This window comes from Daldinia caldariorum (genome assembly GCF_022478825.1).
Source record: "Daldinia caldariorum strain CBS 122874 unplaced genomic scaffold F4812scaffold_2, whole genome shotgun sequence".
Lineage (NCBI taxonomy): Eukaryota > Fungi > Ascomycota > Sordariomycetes > Xylariales > Hypoxylaceae > Daldinia > Daldinia caldariorum.
This window is the reverse complement of record NW_025953038.1, coordinates 3433019-3457001: the sequence shown is the minus strand read 5'-3', so window position 1 is coordinate 3457001 and position 23983 is coordinate 3433019. Positions and strand designations below refer to the sequence as shown.

Below are 23983 nucleotides of genomic sequence, written 5' to 3'. Positions count from 1 at the left end.
ATATTCACACTTCCCGAAGCCTTATATCACTGTCCTATACTATATACGTACCTAGGTACCTACCTAAGGTATGCATGGTGGTATTAACGACTAAAGTGACCTGCCATGCTCTAGGTCAGACCGGTCTTCTGGCAATAGCATAACACATTTCGATAAAAGAATAACTACCTGGCTACCTAGATAGCTTCCCGTAAGTTAGTTTAGGAAGATATGAGCATTATATATCTAGCCATATAGATATGGAGTTTTCCTCCTCCGAGACGGCGGTGCTGAGCTCGGAGCCGACGGAACGAATAGGTATCCGCTTCGTACCACCACCCATAAGCTTGACCGGCTGCTGATTACTACCAATATTTCCTTCCGCCAATTAACGCAGATACCCTAAGCTACTCCTGTCCCGTCCCCGCCTCCGAATATAACCCTCATAAATTATGGACAAAACTGCAAGCAGCCGAGCAGGCACAAAAGGGATTCATATTAATATTAATAAGACACATCCAAAACATACCGCATTCCTCTCCGGTCGACAAGGTCTTAACCGCAAGCGCAAACCCTTAAATAGGTCGGTACCTAACCTAACCTACTTCATATCGATCAAATATACTTCTTGATCTCTTCTTCGCTCCACTTCCAGAACTCCTCTCCGATCCCGCTGCCGCCTTCGGACTTCCTCGCCGACGCATCGGCCATCGCTTTCGAGACGGTGTGGATCTTGCCCCACGGAACAACTAGGTAAGTAATTCGCAGTCAGCTCGGGGATCTGTACCTATGTAGAGTAAAACGATAACGCGGACGAGCTCGGCCAATCCAGTCAGGAGTGGGCTAGGCCAGCAGGCAGGTACTCACCAAAAGCCCCGGAATTGTCGGCGGTAATGTGCGGCGAGAGCCCGGCGTACAGCGCCGTGTACGCGCCGTACACGGCGGGGTAGAGTATGGTCTTCCGGAGGACGAACCTGGCGACGGGGCCCTGGGTGCGCCACAGCTCGGAGTCGAGGTTGCCGGGGTTCAGGGAGGCGGACAGGACGCCGTCGGCGGCGGCGTGGCGCTTGGCGAACTCGGCCGCGTGCAGGTAGTTTCCGAGCTTGGTGAGGAAGTACTTGTTCAGCCCGCTCTGGCTCTCCATGTCGCGCACGCCCGCCAACAGCGTCTTCGGGTCCACGTTCATCGCGGCCGAGGACGACACCCAGATCGCGCGCACGCTGCCCGGCGGCGCGGCCCTGGCCGTCGAGACCAGCGTCGGCGTGAGGAGCTGCGTCAGCGCGAAGGTGCCCAGCGCGTTGACGCCCAGCTGCAGCTCGTAGCCTTGCTTCGTCTTGGAGCCCTTCGCCGGGTACGCGACGCCCGCGTTGCTGAACAGGATGTCGAGCTTCGTCTCCCTGCGGAGGAACTCCTCGGCCGTCGTCCTGACGCTCGGCAGGTCGGCTAGGTCGAGGTGGATGTACGACAATTCGCCTCTGGACTCGGGGTTGGCGGCCCGGATGCTTTCGATAGCGGCCTGCGTCTTCTCTTCCGACCTGGCGAGCAGGTAGACCCTAGCGTTCTTGGAATAGAGGATCCGCGCGATCTCCTTTCCGACGCCGGTGTTGGACCCCGTGACGATGGTGACTTTGCCTGTCAAGTCTGGAACGTCCTTCTCTGTGAATGTGGGCTTCCCGGAGAAGAGAGCCTGTTTTACCACGGAATACGGGTCAGCCATTGTGGGTTATGGTTACGCCTTTTCTTCCGTCTTTTCGATGATGAATTTGGTCTCGTTGACGAAACGAATATTAGTGAGATTCAGAGAGATAAGAGGTAGCCAGCACAACAAAGACGGAACTATATGGTGTCGGATGTGGGCAAGGCTGTCGTATAGGTATTAGCTTAGGTTAGGTACCTATCTAGGGAGCTGTCAAATAAAGCTAATTTCTATATATATAAAGCCCTTGATGTCGTGTTACCAACCCTTTACATCAGGACTATCCCGCAGAGTTCTAATGACTTAGAATTACGAGGTTTTGTTAAGAAGAGAAGGTGTTTTCGGTGTTGGTTTTTAGGTAAGGGAATATTTCCACTCCCCTCTCCAAAAGCACATTGAGATACTGTATAGGTAGGTACTTAGGTAGGTAAGGATATTCTATCGTATACTACAACTTGTAGACTTATCGTATGGACTATTCACCAAAGGACCAAGGTTGCGACGTAAGGGATTCCTGATAATGGCGGGGTAGAGTTATACTATCTGACTATGTAGTATTCCCTTACTTCTCTATTCGCATTAGCGCACCCAACTAACTTCCTTATGCCAAAGGAGGATTCACGATTGTGGGTTGGTATGTGCGTGCATTACAAGTACCTATATGGTTTATGCATGTCAAGATTTATGTAGTATTAACCTTATGCTACCCTACTGTTGCACTACCTACCTCATACCTCTAACATAACTAACATAATACTACCTAATGGTATGCATTGTAGAATACACGAAACCCGCGGGATTGTGCTAGAGCCTTATCTAAGTGGTACCGTTCCTGGCGTTCAAACCCGCGGCTCTCCACAACTTCCACCGTCTCATCGTTTTTGTGTTACACCCAACCGCTCTGGTACTACTCGAAAACGTCCGGCATTCGTTGGCTGTTGGTAAACAAAAAAAAAAAAAAAAAAAAGAAAGAAAACGGACCATAAAAAAAAACACCCGAGCCAGATGCCCCCCGGTCCAATAGCAGGACCTTCCACGGCCTCATGCAGCCCGGCGCCCTACGGCCAAGCCTGTGTCGCTTGCTCCCGTGCCAAATGCAAATGCTTCTATCGGGCTGATGGGTCTTCGTGTGAACGGTGCCACCGTCTTGGGAAAACATGTGAGCCGGCTTTCACAGCTCGCAAAAGGAAAGCCCGTAGATCACCACCACCTCCTCCGGCTCCTCCTCTACAGCCAACTGTTATCGTGCAACAACCCCCGCTTTCAACTAATAGCACCCGAGTCGAGGAGAAGTTGGATGAGCTTGTAAGCCTGTTGCGTTCTCAAGCCGCCGAGAAACAACAAACACAACAACAACAGCAGCAGCAGCAGCATACGCCACCATCATTACCGGAGGGCATCTTCACTGGTGGTGGTGATGGTGGCGGTGGTGGTGGTTATACTAACTCCATGTCTCCAATATCTATAACCCTACCCGTGCGTGAGCACCCAGATATCGCCGTAGACTCAACTGCTACTATCGTACACCTATTACGCCCTGCTCCTCCTATAACACCATCCCCCATAGCCATTGATGTGTCTGGTCATAGAATACCAGACCACACTGCACAAGATCTATTAGACACCTTCCGCCGATCCTTTATCCCCTTGTGCCCCGTTGTCCATATCCCCTTGTCGACGAGCGCCGCTGAGCTGCGCCGTGACAAGCCTTTTCTATGGCTCGTCGTCATGTCCTTAGCCTGCAAGTCCATCTCGCAGCAGTCCGAATTAGCAGATGCGATCTGGCACATCATATCAAACAGGGTAGTTTTGCAACATATTATTGATCTAGATGTACTCCTCGGCATCGTCTGCTTCGGCACTTGGTCTGTGTCTCATCCACCTCGTTTTAAAATTGACTGAATTTGATAAGTCGAACTAACCGCCTCGAAAAAAAAGGTCCTATCATCTCAAGGAGGATAAACCACACATGTGCATGCTTGCTCAGTTAGCTGTTACGGTAGCCCTCGAATTAAATATCCATCACGATGTCTCAACACGTCCGCAGCGGCGTAGTCGATTTCCAAGTCAGCGACAGGCTGATCAGCGTCCCCGGACCATGGAAGAGCGGCGGACTATGCTGGCCTTATTTCACCTCACATCTGCGTAAGCGTCGGCGTCCCGGATATGCTTAAAAAAGTATAAGACCTTTTCTAGTTACCATACTAACCTAATTCCACCAGCACCTGGTTAAGATACAGGCTAACCGAGCCTCTCCGTTGGACATCGTACTTGGATGACTGCCTCCGTATCCTCGAGGAAGGAAAGGAGACGTATTTGGACATACTTCTGGCTATGCAGGTCAGATGTCAGATCATTATAAATCAGTTAACCTGCCCCCCCGGAGACCAACCCCCGGGAGTGGAAACCCCTAAAATAACGGCCCCTTCCCTAGTTGCGGCCCTGGTAAGAGAACTTCACAATATACGACGCAAATTACCAGCAGATATTGAAGCAATGAGTTAAGAGAACTTGCCCACCCCCCAATCCTTCCCTTGCTTTTTGATGATCTAAATTCTCATCTAACCGGTATCTCTAGTAACCGCACAGTTCTACCTGTGTTTTGCGGAGATGAAAATCCGGGAAACCGTACTCTACAGGCCTAGAACCACAGACCAGACGGGCACCGCACAGTTCCAGCGGTTGCAAGATCTAGACGCGGTCTTAACCATGGCGGAGCGGTGGTTTTCCATGACAACCACCCTGCCTCCCGCCGACTGGCACGGCTTGACCGCCGACCTCTTCACCCACTGCACGCAGTACCTGATCGTGCTCTTCCGACTCGCCACCCTCGACGAGCCCGGCTGGGACCTGGACGACGTGAGGCGGAGGGCCGACGTCTTCGCCGTCATAGACCGCTGCATCCTGGAGGTCGAGCGCGTCCCGCCCGCGTTGGGCATGGTGGACGCCGAGGGCGCGCGGAGCGGCTTCTTCTTCAAATTACCGCTACTGCTCCGGGACGTGAAGGTGCTATTCATAGCAGAGATGCAGCAGCAGCAGCAACAGCAACAGCAACAGCAGTCAAATCCGCAGCTAAACCCCGGCCGCGGCCCCGGATTCCCCGCCGCGGATAACATCGCCACAAGTGACGGTCTGAACAAGAACAACGACAACAACAACAATAGCAACAACACCAATACCAATACAAATAATAACCGTAATAATAACATCATGCCCGGGTTCGGCGAAGACATGTCGTTCGCGGACGAGAACTACTTGAATATGGTGCAGGAGGAGATGCTGGCTCATGTCTGGGATTTCAGGCCGGATGCTTCTTACCTGATGCCTTTCCTGCCGTAGATGGAGGACAGGATCTAAGATTACTTTCGGAGGTAACATGGGTATGGAATGACTACTGTATATACATACATTAGAGGTAGGTACATACTAGAATCCTTTGCCATTCGTTAGTTAGCCCTATACGACACGACACGATACGATACGACAAGCGCAGAATAGACTTATGAATAAAGCTCATGCATTGACGATACTTATACTTTTTTTTTTCGATTGACTTCGCGTGCTGAGACTTTGGATAGGCTAGGACCTGACCTGATATATGTTTTGACACAGTGCCTGGTACCTCCTATCCGAGAGATCCCACTCAAGACATTAGACATTACTTACCTCCTACCTAGTACCTAATATTTCGTCTCGTCTCATCTCATTTCGTTTCGTCCAACGTGGTACCAGGTAGCTCCATCATCGACGATAGCTCTCGAGCCGTTTACAAAAAGTTTTTCATAAGATTTTACCTACAGTACCTTCTTTGCCCCAAGGCCTTGAGTCGCGACTTCTAAGAGTTAGTTCCTGGAGCACCTAGCTCGAAATTTGCATTGCAAATTCGATTTATCAGCGCAGAAAGTATACCAGACAGACAGGCAGACAGACAGATCAGGATCGGAAAAGGCGAGTAAGTACCTAGGTAGATACCTATCAAACATCAGGTATAAAACGCAATATACGTATCTCACAGGGGTATATTTGTTTTCTTAATACAAGTACGTTATCCGTCCTACCCGGGTCCAATCCAATTCCCTACAAAAACTTAATACGTTTGTCGTTCTTTATGCGCCCTACCAGAGGTTTGTCCAGCTTTGGCGGACCTTAAATGAGGACCAAGTATCCCACGGGAATTCTACTTCTGAGATAGCTTTTCCAATATTTTGTCCGCGCTGTCCACCTGCACGTGGCTCGAATCGCGGCCTTCCACCTTCATGTCGTGGTACCAGTCCAAAGTCGACCGATATTGATACTTCGTCGTTTGACACGATGGATCCTTCACTCGCGCGCTGTAAGCAGCCTCGTAAAGATGGTTGACGCAGGCCGACTTTTCTGGCTTGACTAGGGGGCGCGGTGCATGCCAGATAGATCTTTGAAGCTTATTCTCGTCGCTATGATGCTTGGGGAATAGCTTTGGTTCCTGTGCCTTGTGTGCCTTGGAAGATACCGCCGCTATTTGCCACTCTTGTTGTGGGATCTGTACCCAGCCCCTACTGGGTAGATTACCCACGTAAGGAGGCAACCAGATCTTACCATCTTCCATCATTTCCTCCATTCTTTTCTGCGTAAAAGCCAGTGGTGTGTCCTCCAGCTTGTATTCCAAGCGGGTATCACTGCTTACAAAGACTCGGTCAAGGAAATATTTTGGATCCTTTTGTGAGATATCCCTTTCCACAAGGTCTATCAGACGCCGCTGCATATCGAGAAGTAGTGCATCTTTCCCATGACTACGTTCTCGGTCGTGAGCGGACATATCCCAGATGAACAATTCCACTCCGGCATACTTAAAGGACGGAAAGTGGGGATTGACCGGTCTGAGCACTCCCACCCAGGGGTGATGTTTATATGAGCTGGCAGGTAGCTGGGGATTCCACTCCTGATCTACAGTATAGAACAGGCCATACCAGGTGTTAACTCTTGAAAATCTCCCAATGCTGCCTAACCAGTTATTAAAGGTATCGTATTCACATCTTGAATCTCCAAAGTGGTCAGCCATCGCCACATTCAACCAAGAAACAGGCTTAGCGTGCAGCCTGGCCCAGTTTCCTCTACCGAGACAAGAACGGTTGAACATGTCCACGAGCCACCGATGAAGCTCGGCGGGCCTGTCGTTGCCGACTGACAGACGAGGAGTGGGTATATGTGGGGTAGATGCGATGTTCGTGCGGCTAGTGGTCATAGAGGCTTCCTCTTGGGCCAACGCTACATCGGGATCGCTGACTGTTTCTTCTGTATACACAGGGACCTCGATATTCCTGTAGGCAGCTTTGTTTTTGTTATCACTCGAACCGAGTACGGTGAACTTGCGAAACCGGTCACAGTTCAAGACGGACCACCAGCAGAAATAATTTACCAGGCTCTGCTCGTCATTTGGGTCAATGAAGTCTGTAATCCATTCAACCTTGCGAATATCTGCGCTCGTCTTTTCGTCTCCAAACTCTTTCATAATTTCCCTCAAGACTTCCCACGCCCGGAATCTTGCCTCGAGCTGATGCTTCCCTAAGCCATCTTTTGCCAGGATTTCCTCAAGATAGGGATGAGAGCCCTTCTTTGAGCACTCTTCCCTTCGTTCTGCTTCCTTCTCCAACGTAACCGCCTCAAGGTAGTCGGGAAAGTTGGCACAGGCCATAATTAGATAGTGAGGGTTACAGCAAAAGTTTTTAAACCATTCTAAAAATTTAAGAAGCCGGAGAGGGTCCGAAAGAGCAAAACTGGGTGTTATTAAAAATGCTCTACCCTGCGGAAACAAACGCGTCATCTGCAGTGTACCGGGTTCGATAGGGGTGGACACCGTTGAAGGGAACCTCGGTGGGTTGTATTGTCCCGTAGCGAGGTCCCAGAATGTGTAGCAGCATTTATTGTCGATCAGTTGAAAGACGCGTGGCAGTTTTCGGATGGCGGTACTGATATCTTCGTGTAAAATAATGGTGCCTGCGGCGCCTGCTTGCACAGCCTTATGAAACCGCGCCCAACTGTCTGTATTTTCGTGGGTATTCTGGACAAATATTTGACAGGTAGGTTGGCACGAACCTGCAAGTATTTCAGTCAGTAGTTGCGTTCCTCATCACAACAGCAATGCAAATTTTTTTTTGGATATTACTCACGGAGCCAGAGCTTGATAACATGGCAAATTTGCTCTTCTCTCGAAGGAAAAAGTAGCATGAACACCTGCTTATCCTTCACCTTCGGGTTTTGTGGCAGAAATAGAGAGAAATCCAATCTAGACAATTCTTTAATTAGTACTCGAGAGTGCGATGCTTGGTCCATATCGGTCAGTCGAGTTGGAGCGCGAGGCACCGACGCTGGCGGATAAAGTTTCAGGTCGCTAGTCGATTTATAGATAATAAATCGTAAATGAGCCTCTGGCTCAGGTTTACCTATATCGACGCCGAGCCCATCCCAGTCTCTGCATTTCGAAGGATAGACAAGAATTGAAAACTCTTTGGTTACTAAGTGGCTACCGTACGAACCTCGTTGAAGTCCTTCTGCCACGTTTCCCAAACGTGATGAAATCTCGTCCGATTTCGCTTCTATTGTGCCAGCAGAGAGAATTTCTTCATTTAGGTGTTTCGACTGAGTAACGAAATTGTACGAAGTACAGACAGAATCGAAATGTAATGTTTCTTGTGCCATAAAAGCCGGTAGCCAGGGCTGACTTTGGCGTGTCATACGACGGAATAGGACTTGAATCGGCTCGGATCCAGCCTTTCCGAAAATGGCTGTCCTCATAACGACCTGAGTTTGTTCTCGCTCCTGATATGTGGCTAGGGATAGTTTCCTTGATTGGCGAGCTTTTTCTGTTTCTGGAACTTCTAAAGGATGATCGATATCCATCGGGCTTTCAACGAAAAGATCAGCTTCCTCGTCCGCAACCCCACCCATGGGCGTATCCTCTGACGCGTTATCCTGCGCTCCAGTAAAGCGGACAGATTTCTTCGGCTTGAGTGTGGGTGTAGCCGTGCTCACATCCTTGGGAGATGATGCCGTGGGACTTTGCACGATGGGTGCATTTGCGATTGGCGTAGGTGGGGTGTTTAAAGTTGGTTTTGCCTTACTTGGATTTGGCCGACTACGCTGATCGTTTGTTAGGAAGAAACTAGGCGGAATGGACGAGATGTCTGGGTGCGCGACATCCGTTCTTTCGATGCCCCGTTTCTTTGCGTTGTTCACGGCACGCATTGAATTGAAGACCTTGGGAGCCTTTGACGGGCCATCCATGACATCGGCAAGATTGGCCCGCTTCTTCCGCTCCTTACCTCCAACGAAGACGTTAGTCTTTCGTATAGGTTGGACGGCTGTTTGAGGTTGAGGTTTAGTACGAGTCGCAGTATGTCGTTTCCCTAAAAACTTGTTCGCCAAGCTAGACGTCATTTTAGGGGGGAACGATGACGGAGGTTTCGACACCGATTGTGATATTGTTTGACCTGAGGCTTTGCCCGCATCTTTGCTAGGTTTTCTTGCAGTGCCTTGGTAGCCAGTCATGGTGGTGCCCATCTTCCCGTCGCCTGAAACCGCTCGCTTTGGCTTCGGAGGCTTCTGAGCTGGTGTAGACGGTATTGGTTGCGTTGATGCCCGTTTGATCTTATTCGGGTTCTTGCCTAAAATCACCTCTGGTGTGACAGGCTTGGACGGAATCCCATGAAATGTTTTCTGCTTGATGACTTTCTGAGAGTTTGTCTTAGGTGTTGGGTGGCCCGTATCAACTTTACTTGACTCTTTGGAGATGTCGTCGAGGACCATTTCGTCCCCTTGTGCAGTTGGCGTCGGGGGTTCGATAGGAGACTCCAAAGGAGACTCAAGAGGTAAAGGAATGTTATCAAGTAGTCCTAGCCTCTTCCGCTTAGCATTGCGTCTCGCACGCTTTGCTTCCCTTTCTCTGTACGCGGTGTTGTATATCTCTACATCAAAAGGTTCGCGCTTCCCAGTTGCGATTTCCTGCTGGATTTCATCCCATTGAGTGAGGAGGCCCGGACCGAGGTTTTCTACAGGTTCCCACGTGCATTCTCCCATGGGAAAACCCTCCCAGCGTATCATATATTGCTTTTCACCTGGCCTTTCTGGATGGTCCCGTTCAGCGTAAATGGCTTCGACAGTCCATTCTTTATCCTGGTCGTCGTCCTTGACTCCGTAGTCAGTAGAAGTCACAGAGATATCATCCATATCATCTATATCACTCCGCTCAGTAGAGGAATGCGGACGATTCGGAGGGGATGCCATCATGAAATCAAACAAAAATCAGGCAGAAATACGCGCCTGGCTTGAAGAAGTTGAAAGAGGATGATGAGAATCGGGTGATCACGACCACTAGGACATGGAGAACTCAAAGAGAAGCATGCATACAGCGTTCTCCAACTAAAGAACGTCGCTGCAATGAATTGATCCAGGTAATTGCCTTCATTTGAAATGATTTGCAAGAACACTTCAAAACATGCTTTATGCTCTTATGCTCATGCACTTATGTGCTCATGAGAATTGAGAGATCCAACATATGTTGGTAGTTAGTATTTTTTTTTAAGGTTGTAAGTTGTAAAATTGATCAAGTTCGTCGTTCCCAAGTGTCTGGGTAAGAAGATTTGGGCATCCAGCTGAGAAACGCACTGGCCAATTAGATAATTGAAGCCGGGTAACAGCAACCAGAAAAGCACGTTCTAGGTTTTGACTTGCTACCGGTGCAGTGTAATTACTGGCAAGTACGAACAAACGTTCGCTTAAAGTCTTTACTTAGAGTTTTAGGCAAGCACATAACGTAAGATGCAGATATTTTGTTTGCATGCGTTGAGGGAAGTTGCTTCTTTTCTCCCCCGGAACTCCTGTATACAGGCAATTAAAAGGCTAAGAATGATAATGAATAATTCTATTATCGTCCCAACCCTCATTATCTATTTATGCATAGACCAATTTTGCGCTGAGCAGCTTCGCTCCTTGATACCTCATTTAGACTGTGTAACTCCGCATTACGTAACCGGAGAGTGGAAAATCTACAAAGTTTAGGTACCTCACCTCCTAAGGTACGAAGTTACCTATTAAGAGAAAAAAAGGGGGGGTGCGCGTGCGCGTGGTAGAAGCTCTTTGACGCGACTAGGTACCTAACCCAATCTTATGAGTATCGATACTCTTCATCCGCACTTCTCCGTCCGCTCGACCTCGGCCTACTCCTACTACCACTCCTCCCACTACCATTCTCATTCCGCTCATCATACAGCCAATCCTCGACGTTTCGCCAGCTTCGCGCTTCAGGATCGACCTCGCGCTCGACGCCGCGGCTCCGGGAACGGGGGCGGTAGTAGTAGTCGCGGTCATCCCGTTCCCAATCCCTTCTCCTCAAGCTGGGGGAACCGCCGCTACCGTCCTGGTCTCGGTCTCGGTCTCGCGGACGTGCGACGATCACCTCGCGCTTCTCGACCCCGCCGTCAAGGTCGAAGTCGCGGTCGCGGTGGTCCGGTCTGTACTTGCGCTCCCAATCCCCCTGCTCGACCCTATCCCTTTCCCGCCGCATCTCCAGCCTCTTCTCGACCGCGTTCGCGCCGAGCGCGCCTACCGCGGCGCCCACCACCGTGCCGATGAGCTGCTTGCGCTTCTGGTCGGGGGACATCTCGTGGCTATGGTGATGGCCGTGGCCGTTGCTGCTCTTACTCGTAGCATCGACCGCTTCCCTAGCCGCTAGACCACCGACCAACGCGCCCAGCACGCCGACTCCCAAGCCCGCGGTCGAATTGGAGAAGTTGTTATCGACGAAGTTCCGCGCCTTATCGATCGGAGTCCGTGTGCGGCCCTCCCCTTCCTCCTCGTCATCGTAAGAGTATTCGCTATCGCTGTCGCGACCCCTTCTCTCGTGTTTCCTCCCGCGACTCGATCTGCGGTAATCGCCCGAGGGGATCGATCTGGGTCGCGAGCGCGATTCAGGTATTAGCAGGCTCGACGACGATCGAGGCGGGTACGGCTCGTACGTCAGCTGCTTCGGCGGCAGCGGCGACTCGTCGTCGGCGGCAGCGGAGTTTGTCGTCTTGGCGAGCTGCCGCGCTTCCTCGTAGGATATGGGGTAGTCGCCTCCCGAGTACGCGTAGACGGGAGAGTGGTCCCGGTGGTGGCTCGATCGCCCTCGAGAACGGCTGTCCTCGTAACGCGACATTTATTTTTTTTCGCTCTGATTTGATTGATATAGACAAGTGTCCTCAATGCGTATAGGTAATAATTACCGCAATGGTATGCTAACTAGCTGATTGACGACAATTGAAATTGCGAAATAGAAAGAAATCCGCAAGGGGGGAGGGGAAATGTGGTAAGATTATATTCAGCACGATACGTGAGTGAGTCATATAAAAGTCCCTCAAGCCAAATACAGATTCGGGATCAAAGGTAAGAGTTGAGTTAATTCAGTGTAGCAGTTGGTGGTTAGGTAAATTTTCGTATTGTTATCTTACCGGGATATATTCTGTCCCAGGCTGTGAAAAGACACAGCAGGTTAGATACCACCTAACCTACCTAACATGCAAATAGGCGGTTATAAGAAGTACAAAATCATTACTATTAAGTATTAGTCAAAAACTTATTCCTTCGGCAATGCATTCCTTCTCTGATCCCGCGCCCGTCCTGTCGTGTATCATCTCATGCAAGACGTGATACGCCAGGAGAGTTACAGCGAGTTTAGAGTGGATGAGTGAGTGCCTGAGTGAGAATGAAGGGAAAGAATATTCTCTCGGGCAGGCTGTGCTGGATCATGCCCGAAGAGCTCTCTCTCCCTTCTCTCTGGTCTCCCCGCGCTGCGGACAACGGCGGGATGAAGGGCGGGTGACCTTTGAGGTGGGGCCATAAGCAGATGATGTCACGGCCTGATGGATGGATGGGGGCACTTGATTACCCGGCCTGCATGTGGCCGAGTCAACCCCCGGTATGCAGATATGCACTAGCCGAGCTTGCTAACAGCTGCCCAGAGCAGCCGTGTACTTACTATATCAATAGAAAATCATAAAAATGGAGGACACAATAGAAACTTGAAAAGAAATATTCCAGTCGGTTTTTTTATTTGATTATCTTTACACGTATATTTGGCTAGCTGACAGCACAGTAAAAGCAACTATGTTTGTGCATATACCTACCTAACCTACCTGTAAAGGCCGTGAGTGAACAGTTGCGGTACGAAATACCTACCCCGTAAAGTGCCAAGAACTGCATTCGGAAATAGGGGTAACTCAACTGGGAACTTCGCGATTCGCAATAGAAACGTCAACATTTATTTTTATATATTTTTTGGTTGACGACTTAGAAACGGACTTTGTATTCGCCTGTTATGTTGTTTACACTTTGGACTTTAACCTCAATTTCAGTTTCGCTATTGCTAGGTACCTACCTACCTACCTAACCTAGAGCTAACAGATATCGCCCAAAGTGAAGAACTATGCAAGGAACCCGAACGACGAGACAAGCCTTTCCTTACGATCGACTAACTAATTTGCCAATGTCCTTTATGTACCTAGCCTTACTTGAATCATGATGAAGGGCCAGGGGTTAGCATCTGCGGACGTCTCTCAGTGCAGAAGACGATGTCTACACCAGCAGATGCAGATATCGTGTAAGTCCCTTAGCCTCTAGTATTAATAACCACAGCATTGTTTTCAGTGTAGCCTTATTAGTATCGTGTTCAAGATATGTACCTAGACCTACCCAAACCTATCTTATTAGCTGTCTCGTTAGTCTGGCTTGGAACTACACTTCGCCTCTCCTCCTACCTACCTCCTAGGTGAGTATCACGATAGTAAAGCGTTATCCTGGCGAAGCGGCATTTAGTCTCAACGAGACGACTACCTAGGTATGTAGTTGGATATTTTTTTTCCGCAAAAACGAACGAGTTATTATTACGTAGTGAGTGGTGCTATCCACCTTACTAATGTACATTTCTCTTCTCTCAGCATACCGAGATATACCAGGTAACGAAAAAAAAAAGGCACAAGGCTTCCAGACCAAGTCGAAACGAAAGATCAAAAAAGAGAGAAAATTGATCGTCAAAGTATCATCATCCATCCATTAATCATTTCCTCCCCATGATTCGTTATTTATCGGTGATGCGAAAGAGGGTTTCTCCAACGCATAGACGTATTCAGAGGTACGCGAATAGGTCTCGTTTGTCCAGATTAGATGTGACCATTACGATGAAGCCGTTCTTTTTTTTTTCCTCCCTGGGCGCGTGTCGCAAAAACAGAAGGAAATAAGTCATACACAACGACGTTCCTCCACTAGTAGCCCCGGAGGCTCGAGGTCGAAGTTGAAAAAGTCTTGGATCGAAGTTATTATGGTCGAAGTCGAAGTCGAAGTCGAAGTCGAAGGCCATCTGTTTCGTCGAAAAAAAAAGACATTGTCCGTGCAATTTTGATGTAGTGAAGCGAACAAAAAAAAATCGTTGCCTGTCGAGGCGTGTGCAAAGAATGAGAGTTGAATCCCCTGAAAAGAAGAGAAGAAAAAAGGTTCGTTGCAAAACAAAACCCAAAAAATGGATGGTAAAACCAACAGTTATCCATGCATCCATGCATCCATCTGGACTTGGAAACGATTGCAGTAGCGTCATAAAAACTGTGCGGAATTCATTTTCCAGCGTGTTTTTTTTTAGTCTCAGTCGATGCAATGCTAGGAGGAGAAAGTCGAAACTCGAGGAAAATTTGTTGAAAATTCTCTTTCTCGGAGTTGATCAAGAGCCGCAGAATGTCGTCTCAGACAAAAAAAGGGAAAAAACCGGGTATGAGAGCATCGAAGAAGATCGTAAAAGCTTCATCCCTGATTCCCGTCGTAAAAAAAAGAAGGAAATATGCGCGTCAAAAAAGACGCGTCCAAAGAAAAACGCCAAACGTCATCATCATCACGTAACGGTAGGTTTCTTTTTTCTCATAGTTATGAGATATCATCAAAGGAGACCAACCAACGACCTATAGAGAGGCCCATGCCTTAGGTACCTAGATATCATCCCTTAGGCATCTTACTTCGTCAAAGCATGCGGCTGGTCCGAGGTCTTATACACCTTGGGCTCGAGGGTCGGGCCGCTGAAGTTGCGCTGGCCGGGAGGGACGCCGATTTGATTCTTGACGCGATATTCGCCGGGGAACTTGCCCTTCGGCGGCGACAGATCTTCCTGGCTTCGGTACTTGAAGCCGGTGTTAGGCGCGTACTCCGTGAACGTCTTGGAGATCTCGTCTTTCTCCTGCTTCTCCTGACGGACCTCGATGATGGTGCGGAAGAACTGGCACACTTCCGCCAGCGCTGTCTGCAGCTCGGGCGGGCTGTTGAGCAGCTGCATGAGGGCCTGGGAGTCCAAGATGTGCTTTGCGATAACGGAGTCTGGCTGACAGAGTGTGCGGATACGCATGGTTCGCGCGTTCATCTTCGTGCCGTACAGAAGACCCTTGACGATGTGGCAGTCCGCGTAGTGCGGGCCGTGGAATCGGAAATTGCCGATATGTGCGTAAATCATGTCGATCTGAGTCTCGAGATCATAGCGGAATCCAATCACCTTCGGGCGACCCATCTGAGCCCAAGAGTCGGCAATCTTAGCATGAATATGCGGGTTTAAGCGCCCAAGATGTAGTTGGCCGTTGATATATCCGCTAAGGGTGTTGCTCAAGATAAACTCCAGCTCGCAGTACAATAGGCTCTGCTCACGAGGATCAAGCGTGATGTTGAGTTCACGAGCGGTGCTCACTCTGGACGCGCCAACTTTGAAGTCTGCCATTCCAGCCTGTAATATGTTAGTTTCATCAGTTCGGGGAAAGGGGGGAGTCGATGAACACTTACAATCTTTCGAGCGGTCTTCTTCACGCCGTCGAAGAAACGCGAGTTCGTATTCTTTAGACGCTCGGGCTTCTTTTGTGCGGCTGTATCTTCGAGCCATCCCTTGTCTCCGAACAGATTCTTCTTCGCCTTCTTGGGGTTGCCATTGGCAAGCCACGGTGTCAGAGGTGTAAAAGGCGGCGCACCAAAGTCTCCCGTAACCTCGTTGGTAGTAAAAGACTTGGATAAACCAAGACCATTTTTCTGCGGCGGGCGGTTCTGAGGAGTAGATTGAGCAGCTGGAATATCTGAAATAGGAGATGTCGCTCGCTGGTCCTCCTGTGCTAGATTTTCGGTAGGCTGTTTCTCCATCCAATTGGAGTAACCCTTCAGAATGCTGGCTCTTCCCAATCCAGTTTTGTAGGGGTCGCCCGAGGGCTCTTCACAGAAATGAAATGACGGTTCATCTCCGTACACCGAGGGGCTATCGTCCTCACAGGTCGCACTCACGTCTGAAGCAGGGACGGGATTATGGATGATCTGGATATTCGTGTGTCTCCCGTTCACCGCGGCATATTGACGAGCCTTGGTCAGATCAAGCGGCGGAGGACGATGCTTCTCTTTCTTCGTAGCAGGGGCAGGCTCAGCCGGCTTGGGAGGAAATTTGTGTCGAGACATGTCTCGGGATCCTCTAAGAAGCTCTTCGTCGCGCATATTCATGAGATCCGACATTGTCGTGACATGACTAGGGAACTTGCCTCCAGCAATCTCAGGAACAGGTGAAAGGAGATCGTCAGCATCACTCGACTGAAACTCATATCTGTTCTGAAGTAGGCGTCCTTGTTCTGGCGTGCCTATATTGCCGAGCTGCTGGTATGTTCCAGATGAGGTACTGTTTCCTCTGCTGCGGCTGTAGTACGAACGAGCATCGCTCGCCTCGTCTCGATAAGTGCGTGATCCCGATCGCGAATGATAGGGTTCTCTACTGGGCGCCCGGGCTCCAGCCGCGGCTAACTCAAGGTCTACGGCGCTATTGCCTCTCATAGGAGTTGGGTACCTATTATCATTATTATTAGCAAGTAGCAACTATACATATTTCAAGTCAATCATGCTTACATCTTGATAGAGTCGTCAAGGAGGGCGCGTTCAACTTCAACCTGAGTAATAGGTAGCGGAGAGGAAAGCCTACGGCGGGATATTTTCTGCAGAATAGCTTGATTGTCCAGAAATTGGCTTGAGCCGAAAAAGTTGGTTTGCACAGGCAACGACGCGTCTGTTGTGCGTTGAAGTGCAGCGTTCTGGAGGGAACAGCTATTCGGAGACGAGGTCAACTGGGTAATGGGAGTGATCAGTTGTAGATCTCGCGTGCTACCAGGTGCGAAGCGAGGCCGATATTGCACTATTTCTCGTTGTTCTGGGTCAAATGTAAATTCAGCATGCCATCAAGTAAGGAATCTCGCGATGGGGCAGATAAGGATCAAAAAGGGGAAGGGTAGGGAAGAAGATTGGGAAGAAGACAATTGTAACGACGAAAATGAAAAAATAAAAAGATAAAAAATAAAACCAACCTTTGTCAAAAACTGTGCTAGGGCAAGTTGTTGCAGATGTATGCGAAGGTGCAGCAACCTTAAGAGAATTCTGGTTTTTCTCGGGTACGTTGCTGTCGCCTAGGTGACAGGTTAGAATCCAGGCTCCCACTTAAGCACTCAGGCACTCCATCACTCAAGCATTTTTAGCCATGCATATGCATATCAGCTGTTACCAGTCAAGAAGAAAACATACCAGGGCTGAATGCCCATACCCAATCAGAAATTCCTTCACCGTCGTTGAACACTTGTATGCCTGTCCGAATTCTTTCGGCAGCTGCAATTGCCATAGGGCTCGGCATCCCAACTATGAAAAAGCGTTAATCGCCGTGTAATGTAGAAACTAAGGCATGAACAGAATAATGTACCTCGAATTCCGTTCAACATAGTCGCCGGTGCGTATTTAACTAGTGCTTTGTCGTCAGCCATATTTCTGGTGCGAAGGCGACGGTAAATCGAAATCAAGCCGTTTACGTGTTGTTGAAGAAGAAGTTGAAGAGGAAGTTGTTAGGGGACGGTACGGTTGCGTTAGAAATTCCAAGTACAGCTAAGTGCTAAGTAGGAATTTTCCTCATGACCCAGCAAGGCAGCAACAGACGTGCAAGGCCGTGCAAAATCGTCATTCACTAGCTGCCGAATCCTCAGGCTCCATGTGCCCATTTTGCTGTTACCTCTTTTTAATGCCTTTCTCACACTATTAAATACATGACATTCTCTTTAATCGTCACCTCTTAGCACCCTTTAGACACAGCATAAAGACCAGAGCTGCTAAATTCTAGGTACATTGCACACAGTTGATCTGTCAAGCACCTGTGTAGCATCTTTTGTCATGATTATCCTCTAAAGGCACTCCTCTTCCGTCATTGCATTCCCATGGTTATCTTCCATATTAATTCTAGGGGGATCAAGACTCGGCGATAACTCGATTATGGTAGTCTTACGATTTGAAGCCGAGGTGTTGACACCCGAGGCTTCTGCTGGCATTGTAAATTCTACGTTTTTGAATAACAGAGGATCACGACGGCGTAAGCCATGTCTATTTCTAAGCCATTTATCAGTTAATATCCGAATCTCTTTCAACGAGAGAGAGACTCACCTTTCTGTAATCGACGATAGCCGGACATGCTTAATATCCGAGAGTGTCGAAAAAACCCGGTTATTTGGTGTCGAATGTCCATCAGACTGTAATTTCCCACATGTAGCCCTATTAAGCCCTCGAGGTGTGGTGTCACCTAGGCTATTGGGCATAGATACGCTCGAAGTAATGTAGTTTGCCAAAAATGGCATAGAGTTCCTCTCGCCATCTATTACTTCGTCTGGCTCAAACACAATACCCTGTCGCTTCGTCGACGTCCGTCGGTGATCTGCGCGTTGTTCTATTCGCTTGAATACGCCTTCTTCGACCCGATCACTAATCCGGGCGGCGATGGCACCGTCACCTGAATCATTCAAGTCGAATCTGTTGCAAGTGATTGTGGATTCATTATGATTCCATTGGTAGTCCAGTCCCCCATCAAAGTTGAGTTGCGGTGTAAAGGGGCCCCGAAATGACCAATCCCGTGCCCTTTCCAGTAATCCGTTTGATGCAGCCCTCACGATAGTATCAGTAGCCTTTGATTCGGCAGTAGGCATCTGCCTCAAAGGCAGACATGGAGGCAGTGATTCGCTAGCCCCAACAAGCAAATACTTCCTAGCGAATATGGCATTTGGTATTTCGCAGCCGCCAGGGAGAGGCACAGTAGTTACATCAGGGCAGTTTCGTTTGGTTCGAAATGACGAGGTTGATTCAAATGTGAGGGCACCCGGCATCCAACTACACCGCCTCTGGTCTAATTCGGGATTTTGCTTATATATATTAATCTTCCCTGATATTTTGCTGAAGAGACTGGACTTTGACGAATAACCACGGAGGCCTTTACAAGGCTTGGGGTTGTCTAGCAGAGCATCTGCTGTACCTGGGAGTGACCCCTCGCTTGGACGATCTGGGGAGGTGACGGGTACATCGCGCTCTTCGATAAGCTTTCCTTGAGTGCCACACTCATGACTCCATTGCATCTCGTGGAATTTCTTTGGATTTGGGCTGTTCAGGGGTCGCGTACCGTCGTTTCGTGAAGAGATGTAGAGTGTGTGATCAATTAGCCATGCCTTACGGTTGCGAATGCAGCTTGGATCAATGGAGGCCCTCTCTGTTGAGGGAGTCGAATCGGATAATACGAATGGGTACTTGTCTGGGTGTTCGGAACGCCACTGGGTAAGCTTCTTCGTTGGGATGATTGAAGACGTGATAGTAGTCATATGGGGGACGTGAGGAAGTTCGAGGTCGGCCTAATGGATTCTGTCAGCTCTCGACTCTCTGGTCGGAATGTCATGCCATGTTATTCTAACATATCTGCGTAGGTGATCATATTTCCACCGTTGAAATGCTGCTCCCGGATCATCTGTATGCTCACAGTCAACTTCAATGAGCTCGTAGAGTACACCACCTGCCAAGTCGATATTCTCGTCACCAAGATGTTCTCGTAGAACTAGAAAGATCTAGGACCAAAGAGTTAGAACAGGAATAAGCCTTTCAAGATACGGCATACTAACCTGCGGAATTCCGTCTTTGTATTGATAGTTTCTTGGGATGTGCGCACAGTATCTCACAAGCACATTGCGACACTCTGGATAGTTGTAAGTTATATGATGATAAAATGTGACGCGTGATTTTAAGTAGGTATATGTACTCACTCTCTTCGTGATAGCCAATTCGGTCCAGACTACGAATTCCGGATCGCTTGAAGGCATGACTTATATGAAGGTCAGCGCCATCCTCGTCGTTGATAATCTGTATAGCGTCTTTATCCACCATACTACCCTCCCCATTGGAAATTTCAAGTCGTTCATAGCGGCGCATTTCTCTTGGTGTCATAGTGTAAGTGGTGATAAAAGTCGTATTATTACGAATAGCAGAGTAAACGAGCGTTTGTATCAGAGACTAGATCGGAATACACCTAGGTTAAGTAAGGACTTCGACAAGATTGCCGTTACTATTTATGTATTATTTAGGCCATTAGTTCGTCGATGATCCCCGAAGTTAACCGGGTCACGTTGGAAAAGGGGAAAAAGAACATAACGGGTAAGTGAATGAAATTTGCTGACACAATGGTGAAAAGGTTACTTCTTCCAAGTACTCCTGGAAATGCTTCAATGTTCGTTCCTGCCCTCTTCTAAAGTAAAGATGCCAGCATCGACGCCAATTAACATCAGAGTCTATTTACCTAGGTACCTACCTACATAGTGTATCCCATAGATGCCTAAAGAAATATGTATTTATACGCCCCTTCCATCCGAATGGAACGCCGTTCCATTATGTTGATTGGAACTGGCATACCTCGTACTTGCCTTGAGAAATCTAGTCACTCTCTTGAATATTTTAAGTTCAGACACCTATTAGAGGCAACCAAGGTACCTCCTAAGATAAGGTACATACCTACATTGGATGCCCCTATAATAAACTAAGATCACGCTGCATTCTATATTCCATTCAATATTCTTCAGCAATCTGGACAGGCATAGAATTTCTTCCAGGCGTTTACACGATAAGAAATGGCTATGTAAGGGATATGTCAACTCACTTTTTATATTTGACGAATATATGTTGTATGGTTGGGAAACCACCACTCTAGCTTAAGGGGTATAGCTCACGCTTGGGTATGTCTAAGATACATTGCTTATAATTGTGACATCTTTTCGCCCAATCTATTTGTGCAGAAAGCACCGAAATATTCGTTCAATGAATCCACGGTTCCAGATCCCTCAACCAGGCTCGTCACAATGCCTACATAGCCATCGGGTCGAACAACAACGACACCACCCCTTTCTTGATCAAACCCCATTTTAGCATGAGCTGAAGCTTTTGCATCAGGTACGCGGCGGTCCCATCTGTCATCAGCATATATGTGGTCGCGGTAACGAGCAAGAAGACTCGGCACATCCCGTGTTATCTCGATCTGACTTCGTTGAGCAGCAAAGACGGTACATATAGTAAAGAAGAGGCTATGAGGGTTATTCATCTCGTGGTGGGAAACGGAGTCTATATCAGACCGGAGATAAGAGCTATAAAATGATCTGTTATTGCCGAGGCGAAGGGCAAAATCATTCAGCGCCTTCGAGGCCACCGCAGGTTCTCCGGCGAAGACGTAGATACGAAATGAGCCGTTGAGAGGAACCTCTTGTTCCAAATGTACAACGTTAGCGTCCACAACCCTCGTAACGTCAGCGTTGATCATAATTCGACCCGTACGCAATTTGTTTCCTCGGGGATTGATTAAAGAAGACTTGGCTGTATGTGCTGGAGACCAATTAAGCGCGTTGGGTTTGTAGGCTACACCGTATCCGCTGGTGAATTCGCAAGACTCCTTGAAAGTCTTGACGAATTCGTTATCCTCGGCTTGGGCGCTAGTCTGCTCCGAGGCGGCTTGTACCTCCTCTGCAGCTGGCGGGCGCTGCGAAAATAGTTTGGCATATTTGTTATCAAATGAAAGAAGGGTTTCTGCGACATCCTTGCGTTCAGCTTCGTAGGTTGTCAAGATAGCCCTATCGGCGAATCCAGCTTCGACAGCATGAACTTTCCAGGCGAGATTCAGGGCATCGAGAAAGGCCGTGTTCATCCCTTGGCCGGCTTTCGGCTGCTGGGGAGTCAATGACGTTATCTATGGCTGATACAGGGGACTTACGACTTACACTATGAGTATGACAAGCATCGCCGCCCAGGAACACACGATGGTCGATTGTGTATTTATCTGAAATGCCTTGTCCGATAGGGTATACTGAGTACCATTCCACGCGTTCCCATTCTATAAGGTATGGGTGGAGGATCTTCTTTGCGGAGTCTTGAACTTGTTCCGCAGTAGCTGTTCTCCTCGGATTCCAGTCTGGATCCGTAGACGATGCGATCTGTATGTATAGTCGAACCATATTATCTTCTCGAGGAATAACCATTATCGAGCCATGTCTAGAGTGTATGGTACATTTCATCTAAGACTTGTTAGCATAAAGCCTGCAGAACTAACCATAACGAGACTTGCCTTGATATCTGGGAAGTCGGTTTTAACGACGCCGTCTATAACGCCCCAAACATGTGTAATAGGATCTTTATGCGTAATTGTGATTCCTAGTTGATCTCTGATAAATGATCTAGCGCCCTCGCCGCCGAATAAATATTTAGCCCGGACTGATTCCCGATGATGCCCATCAACATGCTCTAGGTGTACCTCCACGGGGTACTCCGGATCTACTTTATTATCCGAGGTGAATCCCTTGATAGTCCACGGCCGTTGAATCTCGACACCATTCTTTTTTAGATCTGAGATGAACACGCGTTCTATTCGACCCTGATGCAATAGTGTGGTGAAAGGATATCTTGCGTCAATGAAAGAAGGACAGCTAGCCCAGGTACCGGTTCTGACGATGCCTTTGCCATTTTTGGGTGGGTCCCAAAAGGCTACTTCATAAACGCGGGCGGGTTTATGAGCCATGATGGCAGGCTTTAGGCCCATATTTCGAAGTAGGTCTAGGGATCGCGGCTGAACACCATCTGCGCGACCCGTTGGTGTAGGTTCAGCTCGATTGTCAATGTGCTTGATTTTATAGCCCCATCTTGCAAGGCACGTTGAAAGCATGAGCCCTACAGGGCCAGCCCCGACAATTACTGAATATGCGTCAGTATTATATAATAACCGATAACAGTGAGCTTACCGATATCATAGTGCGGCGAAGTAGATTTCTTCGGAGATTTGTTGTCCATTACTTCTATTAACGCACCGCAGGCTTAGATAGGAGGAGGAAAGGGACTGGTGATGTATCGAAAACAACCAACGTTGTATTTAAAAGGAGTCGAACTATAAAATAGGGTTATGGCCGAGACGTTTGCGTATATATCAATTGGCAGACTTCCTTAATCGTACCTAACTAAGGCTACACGTAGGAAAAAGATAAGAGAAAGCTTGTGTATAGTTTAACGAACTAGGGCGAGTTGTCGTTACTTACACGTATGGGTACACTTAGGTATGATATGGATGGAATTGGGTATTAAATATGTATGCCAACTGATACCTAGTAGGTAGTAGGTATTACCTTAGGTAGGTATTTAATAGGTATTCTTAGGATTATATGTACCTTACATAACCTAATGTGTTAATCCCGAGAGAAAGGTATAGGTTTAGGTAGGTAGGTAGCTACAATTAGGTAGTAAGACACCGGAACCGCGCTAGTAGTATTCAACGGCAGGAACATCGGGAAGTGTAACTTTATGGAAGCTGCTATCATTGACGCCCCCCCCCCCCCCTTTAAAAAAACGTAAATGACAGGGAGTAGCCAACCTCTTGGGCTTGTCATTGGTTTCGGAAAATCGGTGTACGCCAATGTCGCTAATAGAAAAAGGAACTGAGGGATTAGAATTGCATGAGTACGATGTAGGGTGGGTTTATTCTACCTGGTAACCCAACCTTTGGTTCCTTGGTCTCATCAATACGATGGGGAGAGGCCCCCTCGGGTCCGCTCCCGTCGGCCATGATCAACAAAATATGGTTGCTGATTTCCCTTGTTATCATACAAGTAGCCCGGGATGTCAACACGGCAATGAATAGTGGGGCCGTAGTGGGGGGGTTTTATTCGCGGCTGAAAAGGACGGGAATGAAAATGATACCACCGAAGCTACCGAGGTTCCCCTATTGGACGGGAATTAGGGGAGATGATTGTACCTAAGATACGTAATAGCTGCAGGTAAGTCTCAGCTTCTTTTAACTTCCTAACTAAGGTTCCGTCGGCGTTTAACTACCTAAGGTACCTAGGTAGTTAGCTGTCTATTAAGCTTTCGGAAATGTTTAGTAGATGTTAGGTACGGCCCCACACGTTTACTTGTGATGGATTTCGTGTGTATTGAGTA

The 23983-nt window shown here is 48.3% G+C and overlaps 8 protein-coding genes across 8 annotated transcripts; 1 reads left to right on the top strand and 7 right to left on the bottom strand.

The window, feature by feature from the left end:
* Positions 1-48: 48 nt before the first annotated feature.
* Positions 49-2204, bottom strand: F4812DRAFT_416288 (NAD(P)-binding protein). Its single transcript, XM_047933051.1, has 2 exons — positions 847-2204; positions 49-728 (listed from the first exon to the last, which is right to left on the bottom strand). The coding sequence occupies exons 1-2, from the start codon at positions 1694-1696 to the stop codon at positions 595-597; spliced, it is 984 nt and encodes a 327-aa protein (XP_047794304.1). The 5' UTR covers positions 1697-2204; the 3' UTR covers positions 49-594.
* Positions 2205-2208: 4 nt separating this feature from the next.
* On the top strand, positions 2209-5345 carry F4812DRAFT_201402 (uncharacterized protein). The gene is made up of 5 exons (XM_047930236.1): positions 2209-3540; positions 3614-3820; positions 3898-4175; positions 4254-5090; positions 5288-5345. Exons 1-4 carry the CDS (start codon positions 2681-2683, stop codon positions 5012-5014), a joined length of 2106 nt encoding a protein of 701 aa, XP_047794303.1. The 5' UTR covers positions 2209-2680; the 3' UTR covers positions 5015-5090; positions 5288-5345.
* A 262-nt stretch (positions 5346-5607) lies between these two features.
* On the bottom strand, positions 5608-10230 carry F4812DRAFT_416276 (uncharacterized protein). The gene is made up of 2 exons (XM_047933050.1): positions 7822-10230; positions 5608-7747 (listed from the first exon to the last, which is right to left on the bottom strand). Exons 1-2 carry the CDS (start codon positions 9935-9937, stop codon positions 5853-5855), a joined length of 4011 nt encoding a protein of 1336 aa, XP_047794302.1. The 5' UTR covers positions 9938-10230; the 3' UTR covers positions 5608-5852.
* Positions 10231-10477: 247 nt separating this feature from the next.
* Positions 10478-12545, bottom strand: F4812DRAFT_416274 (uncharacterized protein). Its single transcript, XM_047933049.1, has one exon. The coding sequence runs from the start codon at positions 11844-11846 to the stop codon at positions 10815-10817; it is 1032 nt and encodes a 343-aa protein (XP_047794301.1). The 5' UTR covers positions 11847-12545; the 3' UTR covers positions 10478-10814.
* A 2136-nt stretch (positions 12546-14681) lies between these two features.
* Positions 14682-17484, bottom strand: F4812DRAFT_456085 (uncharacterized protein; the record flags this gene model as incomplete). The annotated part of the gene is made up of 6 exons (XM_047936926.1): positions 14682-15437; positions 15494-16526; positions 16586-16883; positions 17038-17136; positions 17252-17362; positions 17424-17484. 6 exons carry the CDS (start codon positions 17482-17484, stop codon positions 14682-14684), a joined length of 2358 nt encoding a protein of 785 aa, XP_047794300.1.
* Positions 17485-18147: 663 nt separating this feature from the next.
* Positions 18148-19966, bottom strand: F4812DRAFT_449775 (uncharacterized protein; the record flags this gene model as incomplete). The annotated part of the gene is made up of 4 exons (XM_047936012.1): positions 18148-19380; positions 19441-19590; positions 19645-19718; positions 19786-19966. The coding sequence occupies 4 exons, from the start codon at positions 19964-19966 to the stop codon at positions 18148-18150; spliced, it is 1638 nt and encodes a 545-aa protein (XP_047794299.1).
* Positions 19967-20652: 686 nt separating this feature from the next.
* On the bottom strand, positions 20653-23369 carry F4812DRAFT_416269 (FAD binding domain-containing protein). The gene is made up of 6 exons (XM_047933048.1): positions 23278-23369; positions 23086-23224; positions 22795-23013; positions 22125-22747; positions 21781-22074; positions 20653-21725 (listed from the first exon to the last, which is right to left on the bottom strand). Exons 3-6 carry the CDS (start codon positions 22841-22843, stop codon positions 20769-20771), a joined length of 1923 nt encoding a protein of 640 aa, XP_047794298.1. The 5' UTR covers positions 22844-23013; positions 23086-23224; positions 23278-23369; the 3' UTR covers positions 20653-20768.
* On the bottom strand, positions 23002-23887 carry F4812DRAFT_201319 (uncharacterized protein). The gene is made up of 4 exons (XM_047930234.1): positions 23799-23887; positions 23531-23628; positions 23086-23465; positions 23002-23013 (listed from the first exon to the last, which is right to left on the bottom strand). The coding sequence occupies exons 2-3, from the start codon at positions 23607-23609 to the stop codon at positions 23233-23235; spliced, it is 312 nt and encodes a 103-aa protein (XP_047794297.1). The 5' UTR covers positions 23610-23628; positions 23799-23887; the 3' UTR covers positions 23002-23013; positions 23086-23232.
* Between the last annotated feature and the right edge of the window lie 96 nt (positions 23888-23983).